A 22351-nucleotide genomic window follows, 5' to 3' on the forward strand; every position below is an offset into this window, starting at 1 on the left:
TTATTAACTTATTATTAAATATTATAATACCGTGTTAATTTTGGAAATGTCATGTTAAATATTGTAGCAAAGATACTGAAAGAAATTAAAATACAATAAGTGTCTTGAATTAAATAGATACCACAGATATACAGGAAGTCCCCATAGAAATATTAAAGTACTTTTTGTACTCATGTGTCTTATGGACTTGGGGGAAGTGCAATGACCACTCCCCTCTCTTCGCCTCTCTCGTTCTTTCGATTTATGAACCAAGGCTGTCTCGAAAAGGCGGAGCTATGTCTTTCGTTCGCTAGAGGAATAACGGCTCGCGACGGCATTCCATGGCTTCCAAAACGAGCGTTCCCTAATAGCGTGCCTATGACCCGCCCCCGCGAACCAGAAACAGGAGATAGTCTGACGGATAGCGCAGAAGAAAGCCAGGCTGGAGCTGCCCCGGGGAAGTCAGGAGTCTGCCAGAGTCAACGCAGAGCAACGCCATTTCACCACTCACTAAGGGAACCGCAAACTGAAGCTACAGGTACAGGTGAAATTTTTGTTTTATTTCTTGTCAAAACGCCGCTTATCCCCGTCTTAGCGCGGCTAAGCTCTTTACCCGGGCCTGGGAGCGGCCCTCAGGACCTGAGCGGACGAGTGAGGCAGCAGACCGGGTCAGAGATTTCAGGAGAGAGGGAGGCCCGTGTGGCTAGTGTCCACGCCTCCTGATGGGCTGAGGGTTTGTGAAAGAGATACAAACTTGAGTGTTGCTGCTTTGTGTAACATTTTAGACTGTGTTTTTATTGCTTCTTCCTCTGTACTAATAATTGGATTGACCGGCTCACGTTAGTTAGCTAATGTTAGCTCGCCCATTCATAGTGCTGTCGAACTAGCGACAAGCCTTTTCCTGTATGCATTTAACTATGATAGCAACTACTTGTAGCCATGTCCAAGCCTCTATTGAGTGATAAAATAAACATGTTCTCACTAGTCATGTTGGTAAAGTTAGCTGATCATGTAGCCTCTTCTTTCTCTTTCTTTCCCTTTCATTAGATTATAAAGTTTGATTCAGGAGCTAGCTTGGCCACCTTAGCAAGAGCGATTATTTCTGTATCCGTTCTGCTTTTTTCTGTGATTACATGCAAGCACAACACACGAGCACCTTTTCTTTAATGCACGAGCAGCTGCCATTACGTGTTTTGGTCGAGTAGTCTGCACAAGGCCCACGATCGTGCTGCGTTCCAGACAACTGGGAAACTCGAGAACTTTCCGATTTCCGATGGTGAAGTAGGGGTAGATGAGTCTGCTCCGCGTTCTCAAGTAGGAACTCCGACTTTCACTGGCGGCCCATAGCAATAATTCTAGTCGGAGGTCGGGAAAATGGTTCAAGAAAGACTTCAAAGCTCGGAAGTCGGGCATTTCTACTGGGAAGTGCTCGAGTTCCCAGTTGTCTGGAACGCATCAGACATGACCTAGCACGCTGGGACATTTCAACTATCGGGATCTGCCCTTGTTGAGTGGTCAGGTGGCTGGGTGGCCATCAAACTATCTTTTAAAGACAAGTCAAGGTGTTGTAACTTATTTCTGGAACTTCATATAAACGAAACTCAAGTTGGCAGGCTCACCACGTCAGCAGTAAGGTGATGACTGAAGACATGACGATGCATATCTGTTACACAGTGTCCTGAAGGCTTCAGGATGTATCTTTTTTAGTTTGATATACTTACTTTCATTTTTAAGTGAAGTCTAAACTTTTTGGCAGCTTTGCCAGAAGGTTTCCAGGGTGTCTTGGTTTTACTTGATTTGTCTGTCGTTATAACAACCTCAACAGGAAGAGCAGGACAATTCAAAGGACTTGCTTGTTTGTTAATGTTGTACTACGGTGTACTTTGCCACTTCCTTGGTAGTTTATTACTTTGATACTGATAATGGTGAATTATCAGTTTGTTATCATTACAACTTAACCACTCAGTCAGAACCATCCAATTGTCCTGCACATATGTCTAAACTATATTACTTTTAATTATTATTACAAGAGGATAGAGTCGCTGTCACAAGTTTTGTTATAGCTTTTATTGTCTTTTATTTGTGTGAAATTGATCCTAAACATTATTTGTTACACCGTTTCTGTAACAAATTTACACTAAGAGTAAATCAAACAAACGGTATCACTATATTTGAATGAAAAGGGACTGATGGACAATCATTTTGCCTAGTGTTAGCATAATCTTAATCTAATCCCAGGCCAGGAAAATGCTGGTTACATTTGATTTCCATCTTTTAAATGACACTTGTGGTCTGTTTGTAATCTACTACAGAAACTGTAGCAGTAGGTTTTTTGCTTTCCTGAAGCTATTGCTGAGCTGTTTGGTCAAGTTTTGCCCTCATCAACATGTTCGATGTAAAGTGCTGCATGGCCTGGTTTTCAAGTACTATCACTGCTGCTCTTTGGGCCTGATAGATATCAGGAGACCCCTCTCTGTCCACGCCTGCCAAATCAGGAGGCCCCGGCCAGCCAAGTGGCCAGATTCCGGGGAGCCAACAGCCCGAGAGGGCTTTGTCCTCCAGGCTCATTTTGATGCTGGGACAAGGCTCGGGCTGCACAAGGAAACACATGCACCTTCCACTCTGAGTGAGGCCTGGAAGTGAAAGAAAGCACGCAGGCTTCAAACTTTTACACCGCCCACTCCACCCATACCTAAGAGGCCAAGAAGCAATGTTGCTTTAAGAGTTATTTCACAGCTTAGTTTTTTTCTGACATGGGAGTTTCCTGGAACATGAAATGAATGCATAAAGAAGAATTTCCTGATTTGGGGGCTAGCCACTGAACACTGAACTGAAGACCTTGTTCACCCATGCTCCGCATCTAGTACATACTGTACTTTAGCGCCTCTATGTTTTTTGACTTGCTTTATGAAACTTGCAAAGTGCTCTTTTAAGTTCAGAAACCATGAACTAACTGAATAGCTTTGCATACCTCTTATTAGCCACAGAATCAGGTATCTGTATTGATATTTTATGGTCTTTTATGTTCTAATGAGGTCACAGGTTAGAGCATGACTTAACAGCCGAGTAGAGAGCTACAAACTCTTTAATAAAAGCTGATATTTTCAAATTATGGTTTGGGGTTTTGACTCTGTGCTGAGTTTGCTTTTTAAACCGACAGCAGTTTCAGCAACATATTTTTTTTATGAGTTTGCCCCCAGCTGTAGCTTATCGAGTGTGCAGGAATGCAAGCTCTTTGACACAGATGCCATACAAGCAGCTCAGGAAATGAAGTGGATCGGCATTGAAGGTATAAGAAAACATTCAGAATCAAATGGTAAGATCAGCCGATCGGATGGTATCGTCTTCTTTAAAAACGTTGTGTAATGAATTATGTTTGAAAATGTTACACAACACTTAAAGCTCAGAGGTGAAGCTTGGTGCTTTAAAGTCAAGTATTTTACATTCTAACAGTCCTGGTACCTTTTTTCTTATGTGTGTGTGTTTGTGGAAGACGTACTGAAACAGGGTCAACATTACACTATAGCGCTAAGCTTCCCTGTGATCAGGAAGGCCTACAGTGGAAAGTTATTCTTAAATGTATTATCATGGGTAATCTGCTTAATCCAAATGACTAAAGAGGTCTGCTCTACGACGCCGACTCCCACGCTATTTTACTGCCACAGATCTTCAGAATAGGATGTGTCTGTGCTGCATGCCAGGTCATTTACTGTCTGTGCCGCCCTCAAAGTGCTGGTTTTCTTTTGTTAAAAGTTGCTTAAAATCTTCAGGTATTGCTGCGTGCACCTTTCTGATTCCTACTTTACAGTGTTTGTTAAAAGGTCTGTTTGTTTTATGTAAAGCTAACATGCAATAAAGGGTGAGGTGGGGTAGTTTTACCAGAAAGTATTTAAGTACGGAATATGCTAGAAAAAAGAGGAAATTAGGAAATCTTTGGCAGTGTTGGATCAACGGATAAATCAGATTACTTGTCCGTGAAGCTGCATTTATTAATAAGAATATGAGTAAGTGTTGCTGTGACAGATAAGTTAACTGTAACTCAGCAGCCGTCATCGAAGCATCTCATCAGTTTCATTTATCTCAATAAATGAAAGTAAGTCTTTTAGCTGGTTTGGATTAAGTGCTTTAAAGTGAGCTATAAATGATCACCGCTTTTTTTTTGTTGTTGCATTTGTTCACCCCAGCTCACTCTCACCGTGTAGCCTTGAAGCAACAACACACAGTCCTTAGGAAAATCTTCAGCAGATGTCTCATGAAGTCTCAGGACCTCTTGACTCTGTAAACTTTGCCTATGATTGAAGAGGAACCTCTTCTCTCTCAGCTTAAAGCAGGCAGGGGCCCAAACTGCAGCTGCAGCAGCCCTCCGCGGGCAACACTTGCATGTGGGTGTATTTTTGCCTCTTGCAAATCCATCCTAATATGAGTCGAGAATACCACCAAGTCGTCCTTGTGGGGTCTGAAGGAGGGAAGTGACTAAATGAGACAGTGAGCCATCTTCCTTTTAGCCTACTTGTTCTTGACCTATTTTGTCCCCTTTTAAGTCGGCTTGACTGAAGCGGATCGTTTTTGTTCTCCTTTAATGACTTCTTTTTCCTGGCTGATACCAAGTCATGCTTCATGTAGGATTTTTGAGATTAAAACAAATACCAAGAGGTACAGAGAGTTGCTGCATCAATATGACAACTGAAAGTTAATTAGGAGGCTGCTTTTCTTAGACCAATGACTTGATTAAAGTTGTTTAACGTTATTATACATTATCAACCTAATCTAGTGCTGCAGCCTCCGTCCACTCAGCTGTGATGATCTGGTACGTACGTGGTGCGATACGTGGCGCACGATAACGATAATATCACGATGCAGCAATACTGCGATAATTGCTATATTGCAAGACAATCATACAATGATGCCTCTCAATATCAGATTAACTGAAGAATACAAAATGGCCCTTTAAAGGGTAAAGTGCAGGATTTTTCCATCAAGTGTTCTGGAACAAAGGTTTACATATTGGTGCATATTAGGCAAATCCCTAATAATATCGGCAAAGCGATATATCGGTCCGGCTCTTTCTATGAACTTGTATAAAGGTAGGGAGGATGTTAAGCTGTGTGGCCGGGGCAGTGTAATCGAATCGGATCATATCACTACGAGAGGATAAGGTGGGAGTCCCCTCTGTCGTGCCCTCTGTCGCGCCCTCTGTCGCGCCCTCTGTCGCGCCCTCTGTCGCGCCCTCTCAGCAATGTTGATGTACCAACACCTGCTATCTAAGAGCCGTGTTTACACTTGTGTTAACATTTTCAGATGCACATCATGGTGGGCTTTTTAACTGTTGGTGTTGAGGGTGTGCTTGCTGGCCTAAAATTACATCGTCTTCCTCCTTCTCTACAGAATGGCGGTGGATATCTACGACTCTCAGTACCTGCTCATCCTGGCCCCTTCCCTGGTCATCGCTCTCATGTTCCTCTTCTTCTGGCTCTTCATGAAAGAAACGTCGTACGACGAGGTCCTGGCTAGGCAGAAACGCGACCTCAAGCTACCACAATCCAAGCCCGACACGCGTAAAAGAAATGAGAAGAAGAAGAGCAAGAAGAAGGAGAGTGCCAGCGGAGGAGGCGGCGGAGGTGGAGGAGAGTCAGAGGAGGATGTTCGGGATTTCGATGTGGCTGATGGTGCCAACAGCTCATCTATGGAGGTAGAGGAAGACCCTGCACCAGTGGCTACACCAGATCCTGCTCCACCGACACCTACTCCATATGTGCCTGTTTCAGTGTCTCCAGAAGCTCCGGTGAGTCTGAGGGAGAGGAAGAAGAAGGAGAAAAAGGCTGCCAAAGCTGCAGCTGCTGCCGCCGCCGCTGCTGCTGCAGCAGCTTCTGCCTCCGAGGAGCCAGAAGTGAACGGCTCAAAGCCGATCACCCGGAAGACGGAGCCACCTGTAGCTGCGACTAAACAGTCCAGCCCTCCCTCTCCTAAGCTTGAGGTTCAGGTCCAGGCTGCTCAGGCTCCTGCTCAGGCTCAGACTCCTCCCCAGGGCTCTGGAAAGAAGAAGGACAAGAAGAAACAAAAAGCAGAGCCTGGTGAGTAGCCAAAGGACACTTATAAGTGTGTGAGCCACTTGTTGGCTTACTCTTTCATGCAACAAATGTCTGCGAAGTTAAAAGAGGAAGTGGTAGAAATATGTGTGATTACAAGTCAGCTGTAGTACCACAACTTCAGTATGACTGGCTGAGACTGACAGCATTAATCCTTTTCCAGTGGATGACCAACCGCCAGAGATTAAGGCAGAGCAGGCTCCAGCTCCAGCCAAGAAGGAGGCTCCTGTTGTGGCTGAAACCAAAGTTCTGGATGGTGCAACGCCAAATGCTCCGAGTGGCAAGAAGAAGAACTCTGCCAAGAAGCAGAAGACTGAGCCTGGTAATGATTAAACCACTGTCCTACATGCTGAGTTATATCTTTATAATACCAGGACACTCAAGCTTGAACTTGTTTTTCTTTCTACCATCCAGTCGATGATGCCCATGTCCTGGCTGACTCAGCAGTGTCAGCCAACCACCAGGCAACTCATAACGATGACGCACCATCCAAAGGCAGTGGCAAGAAACAGAAGAATGAGACCGACAAAGGTGAGAGGAGAAAAACCGCCTGATCATGTGTGTTTCTTTTTCTTATCTACATGCTGAATTTGGTCCACAATGTTGTTAACAGAGAACACAGAGGTGAAGCTGAAGGAGCTGCTGTCCGGTCTGTCCAGCCTGGCTCTGACAGAAGCCGAGGCCGTCAGTGTGATCGCTCTCCTCCGGGAGAAGAGCCCTAACGCCCTGGACGCCTGGCACAAGGTGAGACATGAATAAGTGATGTATTTGAGTAAGGTGTTGTGACGGTTGACATGTCACACTTATTTGCATTTGGTGGAAGAGCTGGTATTTGTCGTTGGACTTGCTTTGCTCATTTTTTCTTAACATTTACTTGTCTCACTCAGTCTGCCGCAAGGCCCGACCCAGCCGCGCAGGAGCGAGAGAGGCTCCTCACGACTCTGCAGGAAGAGGCCTCCATCGCCAAGGACAAAGTGAAGCAGCTCAGCCAGGTCGGGATTCCTATACTCTTCTTATTGTGCTTTTAATTTTATTACATAATTCTATTAGTTTAAATGAGAAAGCTTTAAATGCCTTTTTGCCTCTGTGCTTTAGGAGCTGCAGGTGGAGAAGCAGAAGACGGGCCGTGTGGAGGCCATGATGAGAGAGCAGCGTGGAGCCATGGAGAAGGAACTAGGGGGGATGCAGGCCAAAGCGCAGGGCAGCTACCAGGAGCTCCAGACCATGCAGATAAAGGTGAGAGCTTTGAAGTCTTGCTGAAGTATGAAGATAAATGAACTTCTAATCCTGAAATATGCTTGTAAACATGAAGCTTCACAGAGACTGAATCCTCTCTGCTGTCCTGTTGTTGCATGTGTAGTTCCAGCAGGCGAGGGAGCAGCTGGAAAGCCAGATCAATCGACTTCAGCAGGAGAACGGCATCCTGAGGGACGCAGTCAGCTCGGCCACCAACCAGATGGAGAGCAAGTCAGTGTTGCACTTAAATTGATAGTACACGTCACACTCTGGAGCTTCATACTTCTCTCTGCATTATTGCTCCTATTACGCTCAAGGCAAACCCATCTGCATGCATAGTCATAGTCCCGTACAGGCAATTTGCAGATTGATTCTTCAACAACATCCTACAATAATGACTCAGCAACCATGTTCACATCACTCATCTGTGCATGTGCTTGATAGGAACTCAGCCGAGCTGAACAAGCTGCGTTCCGAGTACGCCGCTCTGATGAAAGAGCTGGCAGAAAACAACGGCAAGCTGCAGCAGGAGGAGCACCAGAGGAAGTCACTGGAGGTCAGCTACAAGCAGAACGTGTCCCAGCTGGAGGTACATTGATCCAGATGCACCATGTGTTTATTTAGCCTGCGCTTCAGTTTCCCCAGCCGAGACCGAAAAAAATGAACCCAGCAGCACAAAACCTTGGAATGTGGTGCAGCTTCAAATGGGGTTAGCGGGTGTGGTAGCATTATCAGGGAAGTGGGAGGGGGGGGGGGTGTAGCCGAAGTGCTTGGTAGGGGTGTGGGAAAAAGAACCTGCTTTGGGAGGAGTGTGTTGGCTTTAGGAGCTGGAATGTTTTAGGCTTTGTGCTGTGTGTAAACAACACTTTCCTGCTAGAGACTCAGATCAGACTTTCCTGTCTTTTTATTGACCAAGTTGCACATTTAAGTTCCTTGCTCAGCATAGACTAGTCTGAGCTCGAGGGCCATGAATACCGTTGAGGCTTTCATGACAGTAAACGTTTTATTTATTAGAGGTTTTCTGATAGCTTTACGGGTATCCGTGCACACACTAGTCAAAGTGACAGATCCAATACAATCATTTATTAGCCCCGCCAAAAATGCCTTGTTTGTTCATCTCCAAAACAGCCTACACAGCAATAACATTAGAATATGTGTATCACTTGCAACTGCTGTTTTAGAGCAGGAAAAAAGAACTGGTTTTAGGTAAATTTTCATGTGACGATGGCAAAAAGTAGGTCTGTGCTGTTAAAGGGGCCGTATCTTTTGAATGGATATTCTCATATTCTGCATGTTTCATGTTTGTGTGTTCACAGTGAAAAAATGAAAACGGCAGTGTTTTTCCAGAATCGCATGTTTTAAAAAGGTCGCCTCTGAAATGGGCCGTTCAGAACAGCTGCAGGTTTCTACGTAGAACCTTGCTTTCGCTGAAATCGAAATTCACCTCAGGCTGCCTTCTCGCACTAGCTTGTAGTCAAGTCCGATACCTCCTGGCGATTCTGGCTCGTACATATAAGGGCGAATAACTGACCCTAGAGCAGCCATGTTTCCTACAACTTTGGAGCGACAGTCCGGCCGCGGCGAGGGGCTGCAGGGTCACTCCACATACTGTCAGCCAATCGTGGCTAAGGTCTAGCCTTTGAATGGGAAAACGGCTTATTCGTTTCAGGAAGAAGGAGAGGCTCCGAAAAATAATGAAATTAAAATATGAATACAATTTTTAAAACGAAACAAACTTTACTAACGTGATTCAAAAACACGCTACAATAATAGAAAATTGATTGCATATAAACATATATGTCCACTTTAAGCTATAAAGCAGTTTCATGCTAATAATCTGTTAGACTCCAATAGGGGCTAGTCATGCTGCTGCTAACGTTAGCTTAGCTTGTTTCTAGGTGTTCCAAGAGACAGGTTCCTTGTTTTGATCTCCCACGTGTACAGAGCCAGGCCATACAAAAATGATGCAATAATATCGCATCCATACAGAGTTGCAGCTTTTTAAAGATAATATGCATTTTTTTCCATCGCAATCGTATCAGCCAATGCTCGATTCTTGGTATCGGAAAAGGAGAGAATTATGTCAGAACATTTCTCTTCTTATTGCTGCTCTACAAGATGTTTCGTAACGGCATTTTCCATTCACTGATTTCGACAGATCCAGACCTGTAGTTGAATTCTTAAAGAAACTGGAGAATCTGAGGCTAGTACAGATTGAGGCAGCCTCAACCTCCATCATTTACCACACAGTAATGATATTGACAGTGAGAGGAAAGATGGATGGATGACATTTGTTATCTCACCCTGTGTAGTGTGGCTGCACACTCCAAAACACTTCAAAGCGTAGGATCTTGACGCCCACTCAAGCCACCCCTGATAACATTTGTGAGCGCTTGTTTTCTTGTGTAACGTGTGGGTGAAAATCAAATTGGCTCCATCTCTCCCTCCCCAGGCTCAACTGCAGGATGCTAAGCTACGGTGGGATGAACTGCAGAATTTCTGCCACAGAAACAACGCCGAGAGAGAGAAACTTCAGGCCTCTAAGCAAGGTGATGAAATATGATGTCACTGAAAATAAACGTGTCCTCGAACTCGTCTTGTTTTACATCAAAATGAATCAATACATTCAGAAGCTGAATATATGTGCGTATGTGTGGGTGCAGAGCTCCACAGCCAGCTGCTGGCAGCGGAGACGGAGATGAACAACAAGAACAAGGAGATCCAGACCCTTCACGGCAGCCTGACTGAAGCCATGGTGTCCAAGGAGCAGCTGGAGGAGAGAGTGATGGAGCTCATGGAGATGTCGCAGCACAGCATGCCGGATGACTCACTGCAGGCGCGGGTCCAGGTGAGACACGATGGCATCACGCACAGAAAATAAGCATCAAAATTTGGCATCTTTCTCTCTCTGTCGGATCAGATCATATGTGAATAATAAAACACTAAGCTAATATAATCTGTGTTAAACAGGATCTTATGAATGAAAACAAAGGTCTTCAGGTGCAGAATGAGAGCATGCAGGTTCAGATGTCCTCACAGGTATATCTTTCTACCTCATTTAGTCAAAATAAGATGCATAACCGTGTACACGTCGGCTAATAAGATCTCTCTTCTTCTCATTTAGGCCACACATGTCTCCCACATTGAGGAGCTCCAAAAGCTGTAAGAAAGGCTTTACTTTCTTACCTTTTTAGACGTACTGATTGCATTTAAAGTGATATTGTTCAGCTAAATGTGCTCTCCTAATTCTGCTCTGTTCACCTGTTCCGTTCAGATTGGCGGAAAAAGAGCTGCAGAGGAAGAGTCTGGAGGATTCTCTAAATGCTGAGAGGAGCAGCGGGGCCAGTAGAGAAACTAACATGCAGGTATGGTCACAAGAGCGCTTTATCTACTGCTAACATCGCTGTGATTCACTAGTCTGCAGGAATTTTGTGTTCGAGGCCTCTCATTGTCAAAAGGGCAGAAAGGGGGACAAAGTTGGAGACATTTCGATTTCAGATGCTAAATTATGGTTGCGTTGTTTGTCAGAATCTGTATGTTCTTGGTTAAAGGAGAAATTCGCCAGTCAAAGCTGGTGTTCTCTGTAATCGATAGAAGCAATAATATTTGAAATTGGTGCCATAGCTGTGGTGCTGTGCAACACCCAGCGTGCATTGCGCCCCTTCCTCTGAAAGGAACGGCCCAGTGAGAGACGCTGGAGTGAAATACAACCGTTTCGCTGAAGGCAGTGGCTCAGAGCGGTACAGATTCCGAAATACGACGTGAATATACCGGCATCTTAGATTGAGGAAGTGTCGTTTAGCGAGCTCCCAGGCCTCCGCCAGATCACGCGTTTTATGTTGTCTGGCGGAGGTTTTCCAGGGCCCATTGGAGAAGTGGATAGCGTCCTCCAAAGGCACAGCTACACCTACCATAATGGCATTAGCTCCCTGTAATAGCATGATAGGACTGAGGTTGAAAATCTGCGAACTGGCTCTTTAATAAGTGTTCCCTGCTCTTGTCTCTCCCCTGCAGGCCTTGCACAATGACAACATGTCGCTGAAGGCAGAGCTGCAGAATCTGCAGACACAGATCTCTGATCAGGTTACCTACCTACCTTTACTTCCACATAAAAAAAAAAACCCCTCTGTGTTTGCCTTCTTCCATTTGACACACCCTCTCTCACTATTTGCCTTTTGACTCTCCCCGTGCAGACTGCCTCACAGTTGGCGTTGGACCAGTTCCAGAAGAGGTGTGTTAGTGTGGAAAAAAAAAACTGGAACATATTTTAAATACATCAGCTGGTTGGGCTTGTTTCTCTGTCAGTGGAAAGAATAAGGCGTAAAGATTAAGTGAATGACCTTTTTAACGACGTTGCTTCCTGCTCAGTGTCCGGGAGAAGGAGGAGAACATGAAAACAGTGGAGGGCCTGCTGGAGAAGGGGCTGATCGAGGTGGCCAACAAGGAGGAGGAGCTCAAGGTGGCTGCTGTCTCTTGTTCAGAAATAATGCACATCCTCACATTTGACTGAAATCAGCATGCTTTGAATGACTCAGCCGAGTAATCACAATCCCTAATGTGCAAAAATCAAGTAATGTTTCCTCTTGATGCAGGCTGTCAGGGACGAGAACGAGACGCTCAAACAGGAAATTGAGGCTGTTCAGAGACAGACAGCGGAACAGGTGAAATGTCTAGACGACTCATTACAAAGAAATTACAGTTTTATCCACCTTTTCCTGTATTTATTTATCTTAATCGCCTTCTGCTCCAATCACAGGCGTCTTCGGATTTGATAGTGGAAGAACTCCAGAGCAAGTAAGGCATCAGGAAAATGTAGTAGTAGCTTCTGTCTGTCCTTAACACCCAGAGAAACACTGACAAATATAACTAACTAGTGTAACTGAAACTGAAGTTAATCAGTGGCAGCAGCTTTGCCAGCCAGCTCGCATGAAGAGCAGCTGATGTCATAATTACATGTTATGTCACCAAAGGCCACTACTTAGCCTACTGTGAGCGTATTGAAGCTAATCCCAAATCACACCACTGATAGTGATTCTTTTAACAGTTTATTTCCACTCGTTAGGGAGGCTGTAGCAGATATAATTATATAAATACATATGCAAACATTCTGTAAGATGTTTCACTCTGCTGCTTAGGATCCAGGAGAGAGACGTGAAGCTAAAATCAATGGAGGAGAGTCTACAGGCAGCACAAGACTGCGGCTCGGCCACAGAGAAGACGGCAGAGGTGCTGGCTTTTCCCTATCAATGAAAAAACACATTTTTAAACGGCCTTCCTGCTAATGCTCGTGTACTGTCCTACATTGAGCTCTCGTCTGAAGCGGTTTGTTGTCTCGCAGGCTCTGGAGCAGCAGTTGGCCGCCCTGCAGGCGGAGATGGAGCAGCTGAGACAGAAGGAGACGGCAGAAGAGCAGAACAGCTCCGGTACCCAGCTCCAAGAACTCCAGGCTCAGTGAGTTAGCCCTCCTTACCACGCGTACGCACAAACGCACACGCTTCATCATACAAATCCGGCTTATAATTGGCAAATCTGACGTGCAGGCTAGCAGTGAAGGATGAGGAGATCCAGAAGCTGCAGGCTGAGCTGGAGGCAAGGACTCAGGAGATGAGTGAGAAGATTGAGCAAGTACAGCAACAGGTGAGAAACAAACTGCTCTTACAAGGTTAAATGTTTATATATTTATTATTTTTAAACAAAAAGCAATAAAAAATCACCAAGAAAGCATAAAAGATCAAATAATGTTTAAGGATGTGGCTCTTTATGCTTGGATATTGACTCTGAACTGACAGAAGTGTTCTCTCCTCTAACAGCAGTCCCACACAGCAGCACCAAGCCCAGAGCTGCTTACAGAGTGAGTAATGTTACATGCAAACATACACATTCTACTTACATGCGTAGTAATCTTAATAACGACTGGTTATCCTGTCTGTCAGGTTGTTGGAGAAGAACAAGCAGGTCTCAGATCTGCAGGCCGAGCTGGCGGAGCTGAAAGACTCCCTGGAGCTTCACAGGAAGAAGAACAACGTAGGTTTTTCCTCCAGCGACGACGTGAACTCTGAAACCCCTGCAGAACCCTCTCACCTTCCTTCTTGTGTGGCACCCCCCTAAAAAAAACCCTCCCCTCACAGTGGAGCTGCATACATCCATACTTCCTGTTGTCCACTAAGTGTCACTTCTCTTTTAGTTATTTTGAAACAGACTTTTTTTTTTTTGTAGAATAGAAAACTTTCCTCAGCTAAGGCTCGCTGTCGACATGATTTTACACATCAGTACAGATGTCTATTTTGATTTGCATTGCTTAAGCTGAGCGTTGCATAACGGGGCTTCCAGCCTACTCTTGTTATGCTCGCCGGTGGCCATGAGTGCTTCAGCTAGCTTGTCTGTGCTTGTGGGTGATTCAGAGCATCAGAAACTCGCCTACCTTTTATTTTGCAAAGAGGCATTTTTGATTTTTAAATGCACTTTTATTTTTCATTTTAATACCTCTTATGTGTCTCTATAGACAATATTAGCTTAATGCTAATGGATGCACTCACAGATGGTTACTATACATATCTTGCGTGCTCTGCATGCTGCTTTTACCCACACGAGGTGCGAGACAGGGGCTCTCGAGGCTATTGGTCCATGCTTATTTTTGGCCATTGGAGCATGGCTGAACAGCAGAGTGTAGTAATCTTAAAATGAGCAAAGCGTTCAGTGTGTTCTTTTTACTCTTACCAGTTTTTATTTAGAGGGTCACTGAATGCATTTTCCCTGAGGCTAAACTGAAAGTAGTATCTCTCTGGAACTGACCAAAACAGGAGCTCCGGGAGAAAAACTGGAGTGCAATGGAAGCTCTGTCAGCCACCGAGTCCATGCTTCAAGGGAAACTCAGCAAAGCTGTCAAGGTTCGCCACCCCCACCTCAGTCTGCTTCACTCTAGATCCAATCTGATGCATCCTCCCATCCCTCCCCCCTTCCCCCAAAAAAATGCTGTTTTTTATTTTTGCCATAATTGCCCCCAGTGAAATTTTTTCTTTTCCACCATCATTCATAACAAAGCTGCATACTCATGTCCCTCCCTCTCACCCCCTCCCCCCTCTGTTGTTTGGCCTCAACCTTTTCAATTGGCTGTGTCTTGAGCTTCCCCTCCTCGGGAATTTTATTAACTTAAATATTGTTTTTTTTTAGCGGATATATTTGTGCTTCAAGCTCTGAAATATCAAAAGATTTCTCCCTGCCCAGAGCTCGGGCTGATGCTTGGAAATGAGTGTGCAGTGCCCTAGAAATGACTTCATTAGAGTCATCGTTAATCATTCCTGCAGCTTCCTGTCTCTCTCATCCGGCTCATTTCTAGCATGTTTTTCCCCATTTTGATTTTGGACATCCATACTGTCAATATCACCAATTAATCAGTCAATGAAATCCTTAATTTTGATGCAGGAAGTGTGATTATTCAAACATACATGCCAGAATCTACAGGATGTGTCTTTGAGCTGCAGGTTCCTTCATTTAGACGCAGAGTGCCCCACCACATAGCCGGTCTATTAACAGTCCCAGTGACGTGTGTATATTTTAGACACCCTCCACCTACATTAGGGCAGGGTACATGCTGAACCATCAGCCCGGCAGCTGCTCCGCTGCCATCCGAGTACAGTAGAAAGCTCCCTTTCAGAGCCGAGCCAGGGAGTTCCTTGGCAGCTGTTGCGTACTGTCAGTGCACGCCGGTCGCATTCACTCGTCTCCGAGCCGCCTTGTGACACAGTGTGTTAATGTGAATGGCGGTTCGAGCGCCAGCTGGCTAGCGCTTGGCGTACGCTCTCCCTCCAGGCCTCAGAGTGACAGTGCATGATGCTAGCCTATTGTGGGAGGACTGATAGCTACCTTTTTATTTATTGAAGAGTTTCAAGGTACTTTGTGCGACTGCATGAAAGCAGATTGATGTATTTGTGGTTGCAGGAGGACTGAGGCTTGTGATACGCTCTGAATCGCAGATCGCTGACACTTTGTGTAGGTGTGGCCCGTTGAGAGATGTTTTCTCGGGGTAATTAGGAAGTAGGAGCGAGACTGTGTTTATCCTGATGCTCTAAAGTGATGATTAGACACTGAATCATTCCCCTGACATTGATTGGAGCGGCTCAATGGATGATTTTTACTCCAACGACCTTATCTATGACCTCATCCGTTCAAGCGCTCAATCTCCTCTCTCTTTTTCCCGTCCTGTTCCTCTTTGCCCTCCCCGTCGCCTTGCAGGAGAACCAGACAGCACTGTCAGCGGTTCAGGCCGAGTGTCGAGATGTTCTGCACAGACTTCTGCCCAATGTGCCTCTGCCCAGTGAGCAGGTATGAGTCATAGTGGATCTTACTGTACTTCTCCCTCTGTGTCATGTCTTCTTTTCTTAACTCCTCGTCTCCTCTTTCTAATAGAACCATCAGGAGTGGCTCCAGAGATTTGAGGGGGCAGCAGCTGAAAGCTCGGCCACACAATCCACCCCTGCATCAGGGGATTCTAAGGTAAACAAAGTGGGTTGAAATATGAACACTTTCCTCTTTATTTAAAGGTATTTTTTCAACAAATTCCCTCCCTCTGTTTTCCAGGAGCTGGCCGACAAGCTGAAAGAAGCCGATGAAACCCAAAGGATTCTCCAGAAAGACTGCGAGACGTACAAGAAGGTTCTGGCTGAGACGGTGAGAAAAGGTTTTCACGTTCACATTCATGCTTCCGTAGTGTCATCTTTCTCTTGCTGAACTGAGCTGTCATTCCTACTGCGTCCACAGGAGGGCATCCTGCAGCGCCTCCAGAGCAGCGTGGAGCAGGAGGAGTCTCGCTGGAGGGTGAAGCTGGAGCTATCGCAGGGAGAGCTTAGAGAGGTGTGTTAGGAGACAACTCCCAGACTGAAGGTGATGAATTATCACACTGTGCTGATGTTCATTGCATCACTCTCTTGTCTTTCTCCACAGATGAGCCAGAAAGTCACAACTCTGGAGCAGGAGATCGAGAGACTAGGCGATGGAGCAGAGATGGAAAACGTCAGTTGAAACGCACATCACAAGCGAACGCTCGCATTTCCTCTCCATGTATTTAACACATCCTGTTGTGTTGTTTAGATGAGAAGAGAAAAGCAGCACTTGGAGTCGGAGCTGGAGAGGGCGGAGCGTGAGAGTGCCACATATGTGACGGAGGTCAGAGAGGTGAGCTGAAAACATGGCCGCTTGTGATCCGTGGTCATGTGATGGAGTTCATCCTCCTGTGGGAGAGCTTTGTCGTGTGTCACTTTCATGTTCATGGTTTGTTTTGATGTTTTTGCACTTTATTTGCGAGCACATGGAATCCACAAAACACAGATCAAATATTGTAACACTTCACATAGTCAGCTCTAGCATAACTTAGTTACACCACTGACCAGACTAACTGATTAGTTACACAGCTCTGCTTAATCAGAGTCTTCTCTTTTACATCACTGTGTAGATTGTGTGCTAGTAGTGCTCTCCTAGTCCGACTCCCCTCAGACCCCCATTAAACAAACCATCTACAACTTAAATTCCAGCTCAAAGATCTGCTGACTGAATTGCAGACCAGGCTTGATGGCTCATATACAGAGGCTATCAGACAGAATGAGGAGCTGAATTTGGTAAGCGTTGCTCAACCTCTAGCTAGCGCTCTTTTTAAAACACACCTCTCCCTTGTTGCACTCGGCAGCAGCGGCGGCTCTTCGGAGGACGGGGTTCTCACACTGTGGGTCATCAATCCAAAACCTCTGAAAGTGCTCGCCTAACCTTCAACTTTAAGAATATTCTTTCTGATTTAGCGAATAATTTGAGTAAAGAAGCAAAAGTCAGAGGTTGAGAATGATGACTCGCATCCACACTGGAGACTAACACTCCATCCCTTCTTTCTACTGTCATTAAACTACACCTCACTCTGGGTCAGGCATCTAACAAATAGCTTACTTCTGCAAAGCTCCTTTTGTCCATCTTCAGCTTTAACTTCACACGGTGCTCCCTCTTCAGCCTCACTAAAGACCTGTCTGTCTGTTTTGTCTCTGTTGTGTGATGTCACTGAAGGTTTTCCTGTTGCTTGGTGAAGTGTTAGAATATGTATTGGCTGCGTTCAGGCCGACAATCGCACTGTACAAAATAAGGTTGCACAATAAATTGTAGTTTCATCATCAGTGGGATATGAGCATGCGCATAAACACATCACAAAATACTTCCTTTATCGCACTGAATAAGAAACTTATTTACACATCAAGCATTCAGAGTCAGACGTGTACACATACAGGAATCTGACTCCGGTCTACAAGGCTTCGAAATGCTGGCCTGATGTTCACAGTCGCGTTTAATCTTCACAGAAGACTCCTAAATGCAGTGAAAACTACAAAGCACTATTTCAGACATTTAGCTTAAAATAACATTGAAACAAACACTGTGACTCTTATTTACTTACTAATAAAGTTAAACCGTAAATGAACGAGTTAAAATAACTTAAGAGTTACCGTGTCTGCCTGGTAGACCAACAGAAAAGCAAAACAAAAGACAGACGGGATCAACAAGTTGCCGCTTCAACCCACAACTTCTCTGTCTCTCTGGCGCTGCACCTGGCCTGCGTGCAGCATGGTCACATGACCAACAACAAAACTTTATTAACCAGGATGAACACAACAAAGGAAATAGAGGAATATAATACCTTTTGACCTGACAAAACGACTGACATAACAGTGAATTAGATTCTTCATGACTGCAACAAAGGTCAAATATTACAAATAATCATTACGGAGGAAAAAGGTAAGCCTGGTAACTCTCGGCGTTGTCATGGCAACGTGTTAGGTCAAAGCAGCGTGCGCTACAGGGCTCTCTATGTACAGAAAAAATACACGATAAGGCAATGGGAAGGTAGTGATACGAAGTGATAAATAGATATAACTATATACACACATGAGGTAGATGGTACAGTAATATTTACAGTATGTGCAGGTGGGCTTACCAGATTTTAATTTCTGCCTGTAGGCAGGAATAAGATGGAGCAGACAGTGGTCGGAGAATCCCAAAGCTGCACGAGGAACATAGCGATAAGAATCCTTTAAAGCAGTGGTTCTCAACTGGTCTCGCCTCAGGACCCACCAGCACCTCCTTAAGGACAAGTCGCAACTCCAATTTCAGATTTTGTTCAACCACTGAAATATATTTAATAAAAAATGGTGCAGTTTGGACCTGAGATGGTAGAAACATCACAGTATGTCAGCATCGCAAAAGACAACAGTATAATAGTCAACCAACAACTGTTGGGCTCATCAAGTTTCAAGAATGTAACTGTAGCTGGGATCAGTAGATGCATGGAGTGACTAAACTACACTACTGCACGTAAGTCAAAGGAAACCTATGCCCTTCAAAATAAAAGCGCTGCCTGGACCATGCTTTACAACATTGTAGCAGCAGCTAGCCGTCGACTACAGTCAGATTTTGATGGCAACTGCGTGGTTAGCTAGCACGATGGCTGAGAAAGGAGGGGCCAGTGAGGAAAATGTGATGTAAGAATTTGTCTCCTTAATTAGAAATATTTCCACATTCATCAAACACGGGGTCGCGTGCAAAACACGCTGAACAGCAGGAAGAAATTGTAACTAAGATGATCTTTATAAAATGTTTTGCACATCAAATCATCATGGCAATATTGCTATTTTAGTCAATAATTTTTAGTCCTCATTGTTAGAAGGATTCTTTTTTGTGTCCCACTTGAGTAAGCATTTTGACATCCCTGGCAGGTTACCTTGCAAAATGCATGATGTCATAACATTGAGACACAGGAAATGATGATTGCAGCAGTTGTAACTTTCCAGAGTTATAAAATCCTGATTCAAAGTGTCATAAAGGCCTGTGCAGTGTTATGGCGTATGGTGTATACGTTATGGTGTATATGATAAGCCAGATTAAATGTATCTTCAAGCTGGACTTTCCGAATCGTGCTTCATCTACCTACAAGTACCTGTGGCAACAAGCCCACACCAACACTCTGCAGTGCTATTTTTGGTTTGAACATGGCCAAACTGGGACAAGCAAAAACTGCTATATCACTCCAGCACTTCAACCAAGTTAATGTTGGCAGGAGGTTCTGACTAATTGCTCTTTGTGTACATACAAGGCTAAATTATGAATGGGATTCCTGCGTGTTATTGTGAAGCTATAATGTGCTGAGTGTCTGTTTTGATTGCAGCTGAAAACCCAGCTCACTGAGACTCTGTCCAAGCTGGAGACGGAAGAGAACGAGAGGCAAAAGGTGGCTGGCGACCTCTATAAGGTAACGATGCCCTTACATTTTTATACACAGCTAATATTTGTCCCCTTTAAGGCCACATTGTTAACAAGTGGAACTTTCTGGTCCTCCTTCCAGGCCCAGCAGTCTCTTGATCTGATCCAGGGGGAGCTCTCAAACGTGACGGACAACGCTGACGACCTGATAGAGAACAGCAGCCTGACGTCACAGAGAGTAAGATTCCTGAGCTGATGTCAGAACAGCTGTTTAGTGTTGTAGGTCTTTGCATGTATGGTAATCAGTTGGATAAATCGCACTCTAAACCAGAGGTTTCGCTTTGACAGGAAGAGATTGACAGAAAGGAGAAAATGACTGCAGGTCTGAACCAAACAGTCAGAGAGCTGCAGCAGCTGCTACAAGCCGTCAGCCGGCAACTCACCAAGGGACAGGAAGGGGTGAGGCCTGTTACTGTGCTGTGCTTACAATTTAATCAAATCACAAATCCTGTTCTTCCACTTGCAACAGTGTTTAACTCTGAAACTTTCATTTGTGATTTCCTCCAGGAGGGAGACAAAGATCTGCCCAAGGTATAGTAAGAGGACGTCCCTGACTTCATTACAGAGACCACCTTTCACCTTCGGTCTCATCACCACCACCATCACACCAAACTGTCAGGCCCAGCCACCCCCTTCCCCAAACTCCTGTCAACTCACCTGTACTTTAGACAGCCTCCGACTGACTCTGGTAAATCACTCCCAGTCTCACTGTTGGCCGTACGGGAGCAGGGCGATGGTTACTGTTAACTCCGAACACTCCACACACTGTACCAAAACACACTACTCTGCTCCCACCACATTCCTCTTCTTCAGCAGCATCGTCGGTTACTTTTTATTCTAAACTTAAAAAAACACATCCAGCATAATTTAAACTGTGTGGCAACCATTCCTCTGTTTTAAACACCTGTATTTTTCAATGAACTCCTTTTGAATACTGCAGTAGTTTGTTGTTTGTTTGTAAAGCGAGGGCAGTGATACAAATTTCCAACTTGACAAACAAACTTTGGGTTTTCAGTCTTTTTTTTTTTTTTCTTAACTTCAGAACATGTATTGTTTAAATGTACCAGTTAGGACCTGCTGAAATACACTATGTTGTTGATCTGTTTGCCTCCTGACCAGAAATCACAAACTGCATTATTGTGCATTCATGAAGTCATAGCTCCATGCATACCTTGGCTCAGTATTGGGTGGGAGAAGGGGGATCAGAACGGGTCTCAGCATATCAGAAGGTGTCACTACGTGACTGTAACTATGGAGGTGCATCGACAAACTGTAGTAAAGTCTGTACTGCAGCTCCAGAGAGAGTCTGTGACCCTGGCTGTGGGAAGGGAAGGCCAGGTCAACAGTGTTAGGTTTTTAATCCTACTGCAACTACTCTAGGAATAAGCGTCCCATATCATCTGTAATCAACACTTGCTATATTGTTGCTAAGTTCATTAACACTGAAGATTTTGTTCTTTTTGTAACAGGTGATGTTAATAAAAGGGATGCTTGATAAATCTGCCAGGAGTCCTGCGTTTCTTCTTTTTCTGTCACTGCACTTCTTTCTCCCTGCCACTGTGAGGCAGCACATGCCTTTGTGCAAATTCACATAGAACCTGAATGTGCAGCAGGACATGATGAAGCTTTGGCTTGCAGGCAGATTCTGCTTTGGCAAAATAATCATCTGACTTTAATGTATAGCAATAAACATGTTTTCTGGTGCAGTGGTGTTATTATTTAAGTGTGTTGTATTTCTGTAGACAAGGTGACGCTCCAGCTTGCATTATGGAACATCTGGGGTGTGAACAGTTTCCTGTGATGCTAACATGCTGTATCATCCCTCAGAACAGGAGTCTGTTTCCTCCACTCCTGTATGAGGTTTTACAATATGATTCCCATCAGTGAGAAGATGTGAAGGGAGGATGTGTGGTGGCTGAAATAATCAAAAGCTCACCATGATATGGCTGTAATGCTTGGGGAAAAATCACTGTGTGGTGGACACTTGTTAATATTGTGAGTGTTAAAGTCAAAGTCCAGATGTTTTTTAGGTAATGTTTTAAACCTAACTGCCACTACAAGCTTTCTGTTTTAGTCAAAGTATACATACAGCATCTGTGTTACTGGACTTGCTCCTGCTCTCATCTTTTGAATGTTAAAAGGCCTTTTACACAACTAGACTGTTGTGCTGGCGTGGTGAAGGTGGGGGTCAGGTCAGGGGCACGGGCAACATGGGATCAGCACATTCCTCGCATTCTCCCACACTGTCATGCTGCAGTCAGCTGATTGGCGCTCTGGCTTTTACCTTCATGGAAACCTCGCGGCGAAACAGCCGCCACTGTATCTTCAACATACTCGTCGTGCACTGGATAACACAGGGAGCGCCTTTCACTGCTTACTGCCAGAGGCTGATGTACCTTATGTACACAGTTCTCTTTAATGTAGCTGATTCCTAACATACAGTCAAGAGTCCCCTGATAATAAACAAGCTGCTTACAATAGACTTCATTATCCGATGCGCTCTTTCACTGACAAATTTGAGGAGGACAATTTCTGTTCTGTCACTTTTTTTCCACATATAATGTGTCTCACATTTGCCTGACATGTCATCCTTTGTAGAAGCATGAGAAAGACCTAAAATAGTGTGGGAAACCAGCAATAAATGTGCCTGAGGTTACATTTTGTCAGACACTTCCTGATAGTCTCATGACTTCCATAGAAAAAGTCTGACGTGTGAAGCCTGCGAGGAAGTTAAAGGGGGGCTTTGTCTCTCTTGTGTCATCATT

At 44.7% G+C, this 22351-nt stretch overlaps 1 protein-coding gene across 4 annotated transcripts; it reads left to right on the top strand.

The window, feature by feature from the left end:
• Positions 1-373: 373 nt before the first annotated feature.
• On the top strand, positions 374-21095 carry ktn1 (kinectin 1). Of its 4 annotated transcripts, none has more exons than XM_069661340.1 (36): positions 374-523; positions 5365-6050; positions 6229-6387; positions 6480-6596; positions 6679-6809; positions 6953-7057; positions 7161-7301; positions 7426-7532; positions 7746-7890; positions 9754-9850; positions 9965-10149; positions 10272-10340; positions 10426-10463; positions 10576-10666; positions 11316-11384; positions 11495-11532; positions 11670-11760; positions 11894-11962; positions 12058-12095; positions 12437-12527; positions 12640-12752; positions 12842-12938; positions 13112-13152; positions 13235-13325; positions 14102-14188; positions 15534-15623; positions 15708-15794; positions 15879-15968; positions 16059-16151; positions 16242-16310; positions 16389-16472; positions 16829-16912; positions 19492-19575; positions 19669-19764; positions 19875-19985; positions 20094-21095. In XM_069661340.1, the coding sequence occupies exons 2-36, from the start codon at positions 5366-5368 to the stop codon at positions 20121-20123; spliced, it is 3813 nt and encodes a 1270-aa protein (XP_069517441.1). In that variant the 5' UTR covers positions 374-523; position 5365; the 3' UTR covers positions 20124-21095. The 4 variants fall into 4 exon arrangements, with proteins under 4 accessions (XP_069517441.1, XP_069517440.1, XP_069517442.1 ...); XM_069661339.1 differs by having other exon boundaries at positions 374-517; XM_069661341.1 differs by lacking the exon at positions 16829-16912 and having other exon boundaries at positions 374-517.
• Positions 21096-22351: the final 1256 nt, after the last annotated feature.

Source organism: Semicossyphus pulcher, unplaced genomic scaffold (assembly GCF_022749685.1).
Source record: "Semicossyphus pulcher isolate SPU_LCO1_2020_fin unplaced genomic scaffold, fSemPul1.0.p SCAF_14, whole genome shotgun sequence".
Lineage (NCBI taxonomy): Eukaryota > Metazoa > Chordata > Actinopteri > Labriformes > Labridae > Semicossyphus > Semicossyphus pulcher.